The sequence below is a fragment of the Gracilinanus agilis genome, chromosome 4 (genome assembly GCF_016433145.1).
Source record: "Gracilinanus agilis isolate LMUSP501 chromosome 4, AgileGrace, whole genome shotgun sequence".
Taxonomy (NCBI): Eukaryota; Metazoa; Chordata; class Mammalia; order Didelphimorphia; family Didelphidae; genus Gracilinanus; species Gracilinanus agilis.
In genome coordinates, this window is record NC_058133.1 from 520,503,989 (window position 1) to 520,517,986 (window position 13,998).

Below are 13,998 nucleotides of genomic sequence, written 5' to 3' on the forward strand. Positions count from 1 at the left end.
CAGGACCGGACCTGGGGCACTCTGAGCTGGCTGCTGTTCTAAAACTCAGGCCGGGGCTTCCAAGACCCCCATGGAAATCTCTCAGGGGAAGGCTGTCCTGTTGGGTCACTCCAGCCCATCCTCCCCCCATCTGTCAAAGGGGTTTTTCTCAAATGCAGATCTGAGCGTGTCTCCTGCTCCAAACTCTCGTGGATCCCTATTACCTTCAGGATTAAAGCCCCAAACCCAGCCCTCCCACCTCTCTTCAAAGCAATGGCCTTTGGCTACTTTCCCAAACCTCATCTCCAGATTCTGGGCCTTTTCTCTGGCCCCCCTGGAATGCTCTCCCCTTCACCTCCAGCTCCCAGCAAACACCCACCTTCTGTTGGAAGCCTGTCCTGACCCCCCGTTCTCCGAGCGCCCAAGATGGTCTCGAGGCTATCCCGCCTAGATCTCGTCTGTACACACTGCCTCCTCCCTTAGACTGGAGGTTCCTCGAGAACAAGGCTCTCTGGGCCTCTCTGCACCCCCAGAGCCTGACACCTAGCAATCCCGGTGCACCGCCTGCCTGGCAGACCTGCCCCAGGCAAGCCCACATACTAGATGCACAGCAGGTGCCGACAGCCTGGGCAGATGGATGTGAGAACGGGAAGTCTGGACAGTTCATGCACGCCGATGACCGAGGTGACGAAGGCTGGACCTGACGTGGGCCTCATCTTTTACCATGGACTTGGCACAGTTTATTATTATTATATGATATTATAATTATATGATATCATTATTATATGATATTATTGTACCCAAAGTATCCCAGGGCCAAGCGAAGGCCTCGAGGAAGGCAGAATTTAAGATCACAGAAGCCAATTCCTCTGGCCTAATAGGCACAGAGTTTGAAGAAGAGGGAAGCCAGGCTTCCCTGTGTGGCTGATAAAAGCAAGCTTCCCTTCAGGCCAGCAAACAAGGCCGGACACTATGGCTGAGGAAGGGGCAAGTTCTAGGCTAACGGCAGTCTTCCCTCCGCTTCTGACGGCCAGGACCAACGCGCCCCAGCCCGAGCCTTGCAGCCCGAGCCTTCCAGCCTGAGCCTTGGGGAAGTGGCCGGGGCAGGCGGGGTGGCGTTACCTTCAGCAGGGGCCCGTACTCTTTCCGAAACTTCTTGTTCCAAGATATTTCTATGCTTGCCAAAAGCTTCTGACCCAGCTGGTCCACAGGAATTAAGTGATTTTCCTCCTTCAGAAAGATGAAAAGACATCAGAACAATCAAAGGGGCAAAAAGAACCAGGCAAGAACAGGAAGGACACAGATGCGAGGGCTGAGGCAGGAAGGCACTTCATTCATGCCCTCAGGGAGGTGCCTGCCAGGCTCTTCATCAACAAGTGCCCTGAGCAGGCAGGCCCCCGGCTCCACCCCAGCTCACCCCTGCCTGGCCCCAGAGCCCAGGTGCTGGCAGCACACCCCAGGTCTGTGGGTCCCCATCCTGTGACGAGGAGCGTCCTCATCACATCTCATCCTGGGCTGGCAAGAGGGCCAAATGGCTGCTCCCCCCCTACTGGCCTGGCATCTGGAGAGCATCCATCCCGGGCAGACCCACTCTCTCCCTTGTCCCTCCTTCCTCCTGCAGCCCCGCGTAGCCCTGCTCAGACGGAGCAGTCCATTATATTGACTATTCTTATTCTTCCAATCCCCTACCACTGAGGACCATTTGGTGGCCCCCGTGCTGCCAGGCCAAGAGCTCCTGAGCCCTGGGCCATCCCAGGCTCTGCCCTTGCCATCCTCCCCATGCCACTCTCGTGCCTACCTCTAAGTCCTCATTCCCTGAGGCCAGGTGGGCAGGCGCCCTTCCTAACTTCTGTCTAGCCAGTCCTTCACTCCCGGCCTTGGATCTTCTCAAGCCATGTCACCTGCTCTATCTCTTCACCAATAAGAACCTTCAGTTTCCCCAGGGTCTAGGTTCCACAAGGCCCTCCTGATGCCCTTCTGGATCCTGCTCACCTTCACCCACTGTCCTCCTCACGGGGGGATCCTGACCCACCTTCCCCCCCAGGGTCATGGGCACCATGGGTTGAGAGCCTGCCTCTCGAGGACTCGGCCAACCTTAAAGCGCTTCGTGCTACTAGTGTGCAGAGCTCCTGTGCCAGGCACTGTGCTGGGAGCCCAGGATGCCAGGAGAAAGACAAACAGTCCCTCCCCTAGAGGAGTGGACGCTCTCCTGAGGGAAATGACATGTTTTGCCTTCACGTGCCTGGCCTCCAGCTGGACATGGTCTTCCCCTCAAGGCCAATCTCAAGCACCACCTCCTCCCTGAGGCCTGCTCAAGTTCTCCCCCTCCCTTGATCCTGGCCCCCTCCTCAAAGGTGGCACAGGCACATGTGTACATGGCACCGGGCACACGGGAAGGGTCTCGTGTTTGTGGACTGGAATTACAAAAGCCCTTTTTCAATGGGATTCTCCTGATTAGAACTCGATGCTTTCCAACAGCCACACGCCAGACGCATCACCGATGGGAGCAACACCGGGCGGGTGCCAACTGAACGTCACAGGGAGGCCAAACCCCGGTGCTGGCTTCCCCCGAGGTCTCCATGGAGAGCCCAAAGCCCAGCCACAGATGGCATGCCTGCTGTCCAAAGGCAGCCGGGCACAGGGATGGGAGGCTACGAAGGGAGACCCACCCTTGGGAAGCCCAGCCTCCTGGGGAGAGGAGGAAGGCTTCAAGGCCCATAACACATACCTGTGATAAGATGTTTTTGAGAACGGCTAACGGATTGTCGGTTTCTTGAATAGTGGGGAGCTCTTTCAAACTCTTGGCCTTTGCAACCGGCTCAGATTCATCTTCCTGCTCAAAGCAAGGACAGCCTGGTCAATGGTGCCAACATGGTCTCCATCAGGAGAGAGCAAAGACCCAGGTGGGTGAACGAGGGCCTTCCCAAGGTTTCAAGGGTAGTTGACGAGCAAAACTGTAAGCAAGGGCCAAGGCGAGATCCACGTGAGATGGCCAGGCACGGTGTCTGCCCTTGCTTTTCAACCAGCCCCGATCACTGCCCCCTGCTGAACTGAGGAGACCCAGCCCCAGCCCAGGGGCCTGCAGAGGCGTAAGGGAAGAGGCCCCAGGCCTCCTGGGAAGGCTGTGCCGTCGGGAGATCCCGCCCTCCGAGGAAGGCTTCCCATTAAGCCTGCCCAGAGCATGGTGGTACATATCAGCCTGGAACTGTCTCTTGCCTCTCTGTATCCCCATGCTTGACGCAGGGCCTGGCACAGAGCAAGTGTTTCATAGGAAGGCCTAGCGATCAGCCTTTCTAAACCTTTCTCTCCTGACCACCACTGACTTTTCTCAGCCTGAAGTCTGTTAGATGCGCTAGTTGAGGAAGAAAGGGCTCCAGAGGCCTCGATTCACCCCTGCTGGTCCTCATAGGCTCAGTCCTGGCTCTCTGGCCAACAACATCTCAGGACTGACCAAGGTGCGGGGAAAAGACTGCCGCCCTCTTTGTCCAAAATCAGCTCGAGGCAGAGGGCTTTTGAGTGGAAAGCTAGGGGAAACCAAACCTCCAGGGCCTCAAAGCACAGAAGGGGAAGAGGCAGCTCCCAGGCTCAATCCTGTCAGGGAAGCCTGACCCCCAACCTTGGCAATCCCTGGGCGTTTGCCCTGTGTGTCGCCTGCTGGTTTGCCCTCCCCTTCGGAGGACTCAAGCGGGAAGTGTGCTCGCCTCTCCCAGCTCAAGAGGTCAAGCTTTTCTGTTGGCTTGTGGGATATTTCTGGATGGAGAAGGCCGCCACTCCCCAGAGCCAGCGCCATACCATCTTCTCTGCCACGTCATCCACCAGCCACTCTCCTAAGCAGCCTGGAGCTCTCCCCCCCTCCCGCCCCCATTGGCAGGAGCTGCTTCTATTTCCTACAGGGAAAGCCATATTTATCCAGACCAGCTCTAGCTGCTGGGCAGGACTGCTTCAGACTGCCTGGGCCTCGAGAGCTCAAGTCTGGAATCGAGTGACTCGTCTGCAACAGGGTAGCTTCCAACAGAGACCATCGCTTCTACATGTCCTCAAGAAGAATCTCAGGAGCGTCGTGCCCCCGATCTCCAGAGGTGCCATGGGACAATAAGGCCCAGCCAGCCAGCCAGTCCACCCCTCTGCAGTGACGCTGGGCCTCCCCACTCACAGGGAACCCTGTCTGAGGCAGCAGAAGTGTTTGAAGGGGGCCTGCAGCCTCTCACCGGCTGGGCTGCAGCTAAGGGGTGGAGTTCCCATCGGTCACGGCCATCCTCATGGGTCGGAGTCACCCTCCTCCGTTGGGGTTGTCCTCACTGCTCATGGCCATCCTAATGGTCATGGTTGGTTGTCCTCATCAGTCACCATGGGTCAGAGTCACTCTCATCAGCTGGAGTCATGCTCACCCGTCATAGATGCCCTCCTTGGTCAGGGTCACCCTCTTCAGTTGGTGCCATCCTCATTGGCCAGTCATCCTCCTAAGAGCCCTTCTTGTCTCCACCCACCCCATTTCCTGCCCTGGCTCGACAACCACCATCAGATCTATGCCACCAGACCATCCGTCCCTGCCCATCGCTCCTTCAGAATGGAAGCTCTACGGAGACAAGACCTGGCTCCCGTGCCTGCATTCGTACCCCCATCACGTAGCCCGGTGCCTACGTGAGAGCAAGGGGTTTGTGGAGGCCTTCCCATCCCCCATGAACTACTTCTCATCACGAGGCCCACCCCATCTGAGGGGGGCACATACAAAGGCCCCACATCCAGAAAAGACCGGCCCTCAAAGCTGGGGACCTCCTCGGTGCTCGCGTAAAGAAAAGAGAGCTCCAGGAATGGGAGTGACAAGGCCAAGCAGGATGGGACACTCCAAGGCAGGAAAGAAAAACAAGGCCCCAAAGAGAGAGCGGGCAGCATGTGGAGCAAAGGAAAACACGAAAGCTCCTGTAGCCTGGCCACAGCCCCCACGTCCAGCCAGAGCAGGAAGGGGGATGCTCAGCTTTGGCTCAGCAATCTGTGCCGTCCTCCAGGGGCCCCCAGGCGGTCCTCAGGCCTCCGCTCGCCTCGGGCCACTCCCTGCCCCTGCTTCCTTCTCTTCCTCAAGGGACTGTGTCCCAGCTGTGGCAGGGGCTGCCTCGCCGGGAATGGAATCTGACTTCCTCGGGCCCCAGAGCACCCCAAGAGGGTCCCCGCCCCCTCCCCCTCCCATAAGCAGCCCACCGGGGCCGGCGCGCACGCTCACCTCCAAGTACCAGTTTCCCAACTGGTCAACATCTTTAATATACACATGATAATGTCCTCCATAGCAGCCACCTTTGTGTATAATAACAGAGAAGAGGTCATACACATACTCTGAGTCATCCAACTCACTCTAAAAGGAAAAGAAGGAAAACGTGTCAGTGGTCACTGGGAAGGCCCAGAGCACGGGGGGACAGCCCGGAACCCCAGGAGTCCTCGCAAAGGGCTGCTGATCCGTAACGAGGCGGAGTTCTTTAAAGAGAAACTTCGAACCATCACTTCAAACTGATGGCGGATCAATCTGGCACAGCTGGCAGCGTGCCAGCCCACACTTCTTCTAGGCCACTAGTGGGCGCCCCGGGCCCAGAGGCAGAAGATGCAGGTTCAAATACAGCCCCAGATGCCGACTGGCTGAATTACCCTGAGCGAGCCACTCCACCGGTTTGCTTCAGACACCTCGTGTGTAAAATGGGGATCAGAAGGGCTCCCCGCCCCAGGCTGTTGGGAGGATCCAACGGGGCCATATTTGTACAGGGCTGAGCAAACCTGAATGGGAGTCCTGTGTGGTGGCCGCCTTTCCTTTCTGAAGGTCCCCCCAGTCACAGGCCCTAACTGGCTCCCCCCAGGTCGGTCTGTCTGTCTGCCTTTCCCCAGCTCAGAGCCAGGGATCGGGTCACTGGCTCCCTGACTTCCCAGCTGGACACTCCGTAGATGCACCCTGACCAGACTTCACAAAGTCTGCCTTTTCTTCCTCGGTAGAATGAGAAGGGGGAAGGAGAGTGGCTCATGCCCAGCCTGGGCTTGACCAGACAGCTCCTCACCTTCTTCAGGGGACAGCCGGCTCCCTGAGCCATCTTGGTGGGGTCTGTGGACTCTTTCCCAGAAAGACATGATCAGCTGGCTGGAAGAGGCCAAGGGGACTCTGTTCCATCCAAGCTCGTGGAGCCCCAGGGGAAGAGCCCCTACTCTGGCCGGTCCTGCCTTCACTCCCAGACCTCTGACCCTCAAAGCTCACCCGCCACTCCCAGGCCCGCCCTCAATCTGAAATCCCGTCCACTTCTCTCTCTCGCTCGCTTTCTGAAAGTGTTTGCCCAAGAAGTTTCTAGAAAGCTTCATTTTACAGGGGAAGCTCTTGTTTATCGTGAAGCTGGTTGAAAGCAAAGAGGAGGCAGAATGTGGACGGCTGAGGCTGAAGGACTCAGAATTCAAAGGAGGGCAGAGTTTCCTCTGCTGAGCAAAACTCTCTAATCCCTCCCCAAATCCAAAGGCCAAGGCCAGGGAATGTCTCTGCTCATGATCCATTTCCCGCCCCAAAGGCAGAGACACCAGGAAACGTGGCCGTGGTAAGAGCCAAATCTCACCCACCAAATGTGGAAAGAGCACAAGGCCCAGCTCACCAAGGAGGGTGCAAACAACAGCTGCCCTTTAGCTAAGCCCTGGACCCTCTCACTGTCCCTGTGGGGAAGAGTCATTGTGGTGCCCGTTTACAGATGAGGAAGCTGAGGCGCACACGCAGGCAAAGGCCAGGGTCACCCAGCCAGGAAGTGTAGTCTTGGCAGGATTTGCACTCCAGGCCTTCCCCTCTCCAAGCTCAGGAAGGACCACTTACCTGCCTACATTTGAAGGGAAGAAGATTGCCATTCCACGAGGGACATTTCAGGGCTGCTGTGGGGTCTCTGAAGTAAATGCTAAAAGCACTCACTTTACCCTGCAAGGCCTCCTGACCCAGCACCCATCTGGGGTTTGGGGTGGGTGTGTTTGTCTGCCCCCAGGACGAATCTGAGGGGCCCAAGGGCCTAGGCAAGGCATTTGGGTCAACGGTTGCCCTATTCATCAGTGACCAGGGGTGGGGGACCGCCAGGGGACACGGCCCCCCGGGAGAGCCCCGAGGGGATGAGCAGAGGGGAGCGTGCCAACCTGCTCGCAGAAGGGCTTCAGGTCCATCTGCAGAGGGAACGTGTAGGAGCCCGTCTCCTTGTAGCGCTCACACTTGGCAAAATCAAAATTAAATCTCAGCAGCGAAATTGTCAGGAAAGGGGGCAGCTTCCGTAGCTGGGCCGACTGTGGAGACAAAGCCAGATCTGAGAAAGGGGCTACCCCAGAGAAGCCTCCGGCCCCATCTGTCCACTGTCACTGCCCACAGCTCCCCTCCCAGCCCTCGCTCGTGTGGGAGACCTGGCACCATAGGCCATGGAGCTGCCCCTTCCTCGGCCACACACATGGGGTGTCTCGTCCTCACACAGACACAAGAAGAGAGGCCGCCCAGGGCAGGGAGAATCCTGGGCCACGATCCCAGCCCCCCCACTTTTCAGAGGAGACAACTGAGGCCAAGCAGGGACCAAGGACCACAATCCCAGCCAGTGAAGTCGGGCATTAAGCTGTGATGGTGAGCCTGGCCTAGGCACGCCAACATGGTAGTATCAGAGATGTCAGAGGGCATCCTGGGCACCCCCAAATGCCCAGTGCAGCCTGGCCACAGAAGGCCCGAGGAAGCCAAAGACCACTCCCCAGACTGGGCCTCAGTCTCCCATCTGTAAAGTGGAGGTTGCCGCTGGAGGCGCCCTCCTGGGTACAGAGCGGGCGCTCAGGCCATGCTCCCTCCCTCACCTTGACGGCGCTGACGAGCTTGTTGCAGGCTCCACAGTGGTACAGGTTCTCTCCATCAAAGAATTCCTCTTCCACGTACATGCTCCAAAGGGCCTCCTCGAGGCCAGACAGGTCTTTGACGGCCACCGTCAAGTCCAGGAAGTCCTCCTGCAGCCCAGGGAAGGACAGAGCCTGCTCGTGCTGCCCGACCCAGACACCCACAGTCCGTGGCCTCAAGCGGCCCCATCCAGCACAAGGAGCTCATGACCAGCCCACCCCAAATGGCCTCACAGACGGCCTGGAAAGAGCCCCTCAATGGACAAAGCGGGAAAGCGAGGCTGCTCCTCTGGGGTCTCCCAGTCAGGAAGGGCCCGCACAGGTGACACGAGAACCCGGGTCCTCCGGGCTTCTACCCCTGGCCCTGATGGCAGCTCCGTAGAAAACCTACGGCTGCCCATGGGCTTGGGCTTCCCCAGACAGGACGACTCAGAACCCTTTAACTCCTGCCTTTGCCCTCAAGCCCTTCCTCGTACGGACAGGGCTGGCAGCCCTTGGTGGGATGCCCCGGCTGTGGCCCTGGGCCCCACCATCCCCACCCCGAACATCCTGGCTTCTGTCTGGCCCCCGGCCAGAGCGGCACCCCGGGGCCCCGGGTCAGGGGGCCCACCTGCCTCTCGCTGACATTCTCGCACTCCCTGCACATGATGTGGTTGACCACGGTGCCATGGTAGAGGCGCTGGATGAGGTCGTGGCCGGAGGTGCCCACCAGTGAGCTCTCCAGGGCGCTAAAGAGAATCCGGTTCAGCTCTTGTACGTCATGCTGTCTCATCTCCTGCAGAAAGGAAGGTCCCAGAGAACGGGCACCTCGCACCCACAGCACCCACCTCGCACCCAGACCGGGCAAATGCTAGTCATACAGGGACCAAGTAGGAAGGGGAGCCTGAGTGACAGACAAGTGGGAATCTAAGGAAAACGAGCAAGAATTGCAACTTTCCTACTTGACTCCTGAAACCAACCAGCAAGAAACTAGCCAAGTATATGCAGGCCAAGGCCTTGGGGACCTGCTTTAATGAACCAATCAGCTGGGACCAACACGCAGAAGAGGGCCTTAAGGGACCTGCTTTAATGAACCAATCAGCTGGGACCAACACGCAGAAGAGGGCCTTAAGGGACCTGCTTTAATGAACCAATCAACTAGAATCAACAAGCAGGAGAGGGCCTTGGAGACCTGTTTTAATGAACCAACATCTGGGATCAGCAAGACAATGGAGAACAGACAGGGAATTACACAAGGCACTTCCTGCCTAGAAGGGCCTCCCAACAGAGGAAGGGTAAAGGCAGAGGAGGCTCGATGGTGGTAAGAGCTGGAGTCTGCAGTGGGCAAGAGAGCAAGCAAGGAGATCATGCCCCTGGCTGATCATGGGGAAAAAGGACTCAGTCAGCAGATTCTTGGGGCTGTCATGGGTTGGCCAGAGAGCTGGGGAAGGACAGAAGGAGGAGCTGGCACCGGGGACTCTGTGGAAGGGTCACTCTGGGTTTCTAAGCTTCTCCCTGAGGAGGGAGAGGTGAAGTGTAATGGCTGGAAAGCTGGACGCCAAGCCAAATTCAGGTCTGCCCTGACACTTGGGGCTCCAGGCAATCTCTGAAACGCCACATGGCACAAACTGGCAGGCAGCGTTCTCATGTGGGAGTCCCTAGTTCAATGAAAGCGCAGGCTAATCAGCAGCCCAACTCTTCCCTCCGTTCAATAGACTGCACAGGAAGATGCCCAAAAGACATTTTCAAGATTTTCTAGGGTTCTTCCCAAGTAGGAAGAAGCAAAAAAGAAAAAAAAAAGAAACATACCAAAGCAAGTCCAGGCCATCAGCACCCCAAGGCTCTGAAAGGAGGACATGCTTTACGGGCTTTTAGTTGGCTTGACCAGTCCTCCCACTTCACAGATGAGGAAAGAGAAAGCAAAGAGAAGGGACTTTCCCAAGTAGCCACCAGGCTGGGATACAAAGCCCCAGGTCCTGATGCCATGGCTGGCACTACTCCAGGAACAAGCCAGGATTTCCAAGGCCCAGGGGAACCTGAGAGGCCCAGAGCCTTGCCTAGAGTTGCCCAGATGGCCTATATCTAAGGCAGAACTTGAACCCGGTCCCTAGGAGCTACTGAAAGTGGCATCAGGCTGCCTCTCCATATTAGGCTCAATCCCCTTCAAGGTTGCCTGTAGAGAGCTGGGTCAGGACTCCAGTCCATTGAGACCCTCTGGAGCCTCACCCCACCAGACCAGCCTGGCCTGGCCATTATTTCTTCTGTGCCCCCTTCCCTCCTCCCACTCATGCCCACCCCTGTCCTGGCAAGGGCTAAAGGGGAGCCCCCAGGCTGACCTGAAAAGCCCACATAACATTCCAGGGACAAAGCAAAGGTATCCTGCCAGACCCTTTCCAGACACGCTGCCCCTAAAGCACCGGAAGCCCACCTCACTGTTGCTCCAGCCAAAGCTGTCGGTGAGGTCGGTGGTGGACGCCGCCTGCTGGTCTGAGAGCAGGAGCTGAGCAAACAGCCGCTGTAGCTGCAAAGGGATGATTCGCACCTGGACAGATGACAGACACACACCTCTCTTTAGTCCCCAGATAGGTGGGAGACTGGCAAAAGGCCTCCTCGCCGCCTAGGAGCCGAGGCTGCCTCCCTTCCTTCCCCTCCCCTTCCCTGGGAACATCGAGGGACAGAGGAAAAAATCTGAGGGGTCACACATGAAACTGAAATCCAAGCTCTGCAAAGCAAGGTCCTGGGCATTTACCCTCCCCAGACCTCAGTTTCCTCATCTATAAAAGGAGCTGGTGCTGGACTCGAGGGCTTCTGCCCTTCCCTAGAGAAGTGCTTTAAAGCCAGAGAGCAAAGATGGACTGTCGTCTCTGAACCCTGGGAATGAGGACTCGCATGGTATCAGGTTCCTTCTTGCCAGCCTCTCCAGAAATCTGGGCCAAACTTGCCCAGCAGTGGGGAAGGAGAAGCCTCCCCGGGCTCCAGGGCCAGCTCTGGCTGTTCAGGGCGCCTTTGGCTCCCGATGGCCCAGGCATTCCAGCGCCACGTGGAAGGAAGCAGGGCCCCAACAGTCACTCATCAAACACATGTGGGGCCAGAATTGTCCCTCTGCTCTCCAAGAGCTGCCCTGGGGAGCCACGGGACCCGAGCTCAGTCTTTTCCCTCTCTGGGCCTCCGTTTCCTCATCTAAAGGACCCACAAAGTTGGGATCGCCGGCCTCCAAGGATCATCTGCGTTTATGCTGTCCAAGGACCGAGGCAGGCCAAAGCGGGTGGAGGCCATCCCCAAAGGGATAGCCAAAGACTGATCACTGCTTCGGCACCACTGACTTATGAAGCCTGTAAACCTAGGACAGCTTCGGTGGGGGGTGCAGACACCGGCAGAGGCCATGGATGGTGACAGAAGTGAAAGCTGGGCCTAATGAACGAGGTTTCTAGCAGTCTTGGGGGCCTTCTCGGGTCCCTGCGAGCCAGGAAGTGTGTTCCTGCTGGGCTCTCCTCAGAAGCCAGCCTACAACAAGGAGGCCAGAGCACCAACGGACTCTAGCTCTGACCCTGCCTACAGGTGGGAGAATGGGTGCCCGCCTGGGCTGGCACAGAGTTCCCTCCTCCACCAGGAGTTCCTTATAGCAATGGAGGTTGTCTCCCCACCAAAGGATGGCCAAACCAAGGGCTTGGCTGGCATCAGGGGTGCAAATGTCATGAACTAAGACGTGCCTTTGCCCACGAGGGCAGGAGGAGGGTGTACGTAAGCCAGAGCGCCATTTTGGGACTGTAAAGGGGCTTGGTTTTCATGCCAGGAAAGGCTGCTCTCCCTGGCCCGGAGCCTTCCAAGAGACATCCACATGGCACCAGTCTCAGCCAAGGCCCACAAGCCCTCCCCGGGCCCGTCCCAATCAAGGCCCACGGCAGACCCTAAGCTGTCCAAAGGCAGCTCACAGCTACCCGGCAGCCTTTCACGTGAGGCCCCCACGGACGTCCTGGCTGATCCAAGGGGAAATAGGCTCGGAACCTGTGCAGTCAGCTCAGACAGTGGTCAGGCTGTCACCTCCCAAAGCCCGGACGTTGCCTCCAGTGACAGGAGCTTTGGAGGCTGCCCTGTTCCATGCTGAGCTTGGGGTCCTGTGAGACCCCCAGAGCACTTTCCCATGAACTGCTCTCTAAACGTGCTGCCTCCTCTCACTGCAGGGAGGTCTTCAAATGGCTCAATGAGCAATGGCTGAGCGAGGGGAAAGAGGAGCCCGTCCTCCCAGGAGGCTCATGGGAACAGAATGGCAGCTCGGGTACCTTGGCATCAGGGTCATCCTTGTCCTCCAAAGATCCGAGCTCTTCAGGATCCAGAGCAAACAGAGCTTCTACAAAGCAAAGGCACACAGGAAAGGCGGGTCATGCTAGACCCGGGCCAGGGTCCCACACAGAGGCCCCCACCTCCATGGGCCAAGGAGCCAGGACAAGGCTGAGGCAGCCTGGGAAACAAGAGGGAAGGGCAAGGGGAGAAGTAGAGCCAGCGAGGAAGAGCCCTCCTCTCCATCTCCTTGGCCTCACGAGAAGAGAATCCCCCTTTGGGGAGCAGGGGGGAGCCATCCCAAGGCTCCAGGTGGAACCCTGGCAGCCCCTTCAGCCTGGGTGACATGGCATCGGCCCTCGTTCTCTCTCAGGTGCCCTCCAGCTTAAGTTCCAGGCCCCCAGGGACCTGGGAGGAAAGGACTTGCTCACAGTCACACGATAACTGAGCAGCAGCAAGATCGGCCCTAAAACAAGCTCTCCGACAGTTTTTCCAGCCTGCGGTGACCCCCTGGGACGGGCCCGTGGCTGCTGCTTTGTGAGTGGAGTTTGTCCAAAGGGAGGGCCATTTGGTTGCCTCTTCCTGTCTGTGCTCCCCCGGGGCTTCCTCAGCAGACCCCAGAGGCGCCTGGAGCGAGCGGTCAGACCCGGCCCTAAAATCCGCCCCTCCACGAGCACCCAGGAGAGGACCGTGCTCCTCTTACAGGGAGGAGACCGAGGCCAGCAGAGGCCAAGTGACTTGCTCTAGGCTCATAAGGCTAGGAACTGTCTGAGGCTGGACTGGAACTCAGAGCTTCCTGACCCCACGTCTGACAATGTATGCACCAGGACACCAGCTGCTTTGGGAATTAACGGAGTGAGCAGAGAGACAAGGCGGAGCACACCATCCTATCACCCTGAGGAGCCCCAGAAACAGAGAAGAGATTCCCCTCCCGGAGTCCAGCCCCTGCCTGGCCACAAGCAGAGCTATCTTCCAGCATCCTCCCATCAGATACCACCCAAGCAGGTCTCCAGGACCACGGACAGTGCTGCAGAGCATCTGTCCCTCCCTCCCTCCCCTCCCCCCAAGGACAGAGGACCTTGGCTGAGTCTCTTTCTACCCAGCTTCTTTGTCTTTAAAATGGCAAAAATCATGTTCCTGCTCCCCCTTCCTCACTGGACTGGAAGGGTCAAGGGAAAAAATGTAGACTGTGTAATCCTAAAACTCTGAGAGACAGAGACAGAGACAGATAAAAAGGGAGATGGAAACAGAGTAGATGCAGAAAGAGGGAGACACAGAGAGAGGAAGACTGGAGAGGGTGAGCACCAGCCTCCATACTCTCCTTTTGGGGCTACAGAAACACTCCCAACAGCAGCAGGGACATCCCCCCTCCCTGCCTTGATATTCTGTCGGAGGTCAGACATGCTCTGAAGGCCGCCCAGACACCGGACAGTCCAGTCTACCCAGAAGCCTTCAGGCTGCTCTACAGGAATCACCAAAAATACCGTCTGTCCTGAGCTCCACGTGTGGCCCTTGGAGACTCGATGAGAGCTCGGAGGCGGCCGGCTGGTGAGGAAGCCGAGGCCCAGGCCTAGGAGGTGGCAGCCTTGGTGCCCATCAGAGGCAGGCCTGGAAGCTGAAGCCCTGGAGCCCCAGAGGCCCGGCTCCCCCTCACGTAGGCTGCAGAGCCCCAAGAATAAAGGGCTACCGTGGGGGAAGGCACCTACCTCGGAACTCCGGGGTGAAGTGCAGCGTCTGCAGCAGGGAGTTGAGGTAACAGGTGCCCCCCTGGTTCTGGAGGCCGCTCAGGCGGGTGAGGCCCCGGGGCGGGGAGGGCTCGGGGTGCAGGGCCTTGGATTTCCTCCCTCTTTCCCAGCGGCTCTCGGAGATGGAGGGGAAATCTTCCTCAAACAGGTCCCCGAACAT

At 58.0% G+C, this 13,998-nt stretch overlaps 1 protein-coding gene across 1 annotated transcript in view; it reads right to left on the bottom strand.

The window, feature by feature from the left end:
• USP40 (ubiquitin specific peptidase 40) overlaps positions 1-13,998 on the bottom strand; it is a 52,816-nt gene extending 38,818 nt beyond the window's left edge. The window contains exons 1-9 of the mRNA XM_044673388.1: positions 13,800-13,998; positions 12,096-12,163; positions 10,244-10,357; positions 8,447-8,611; positions 7,801-7,947; positions 7,111-7,254; positions 5,198-5,326; positions 2,708-2,812; positions 1,102-1,209 (exon numbers count right to left, since the gene is read on the bottom strand). Coding sequence (XP_044529323.1) covers positions 1,102-1,209; positions 2,708-2,812; positions 5,198-5,326; positions 7,111-7,254; positions 7,801-7,947; positions 8,447-8,611; positions 10,244-10,357; positions 12,096-12,163; positions 13,800-13,998 — 1,179 coding nt within the window. The remainder of the gene's footprint in view (positions 1-1,101; positions 1,210-2,707; positions 2,813-5,197; positions 5,327-7,110; positions 7,255-7,800; positions 7,948-8,446; positions 8,612-10,243; positions 10,358-12,095; positions 12,164-13,799) is intronic.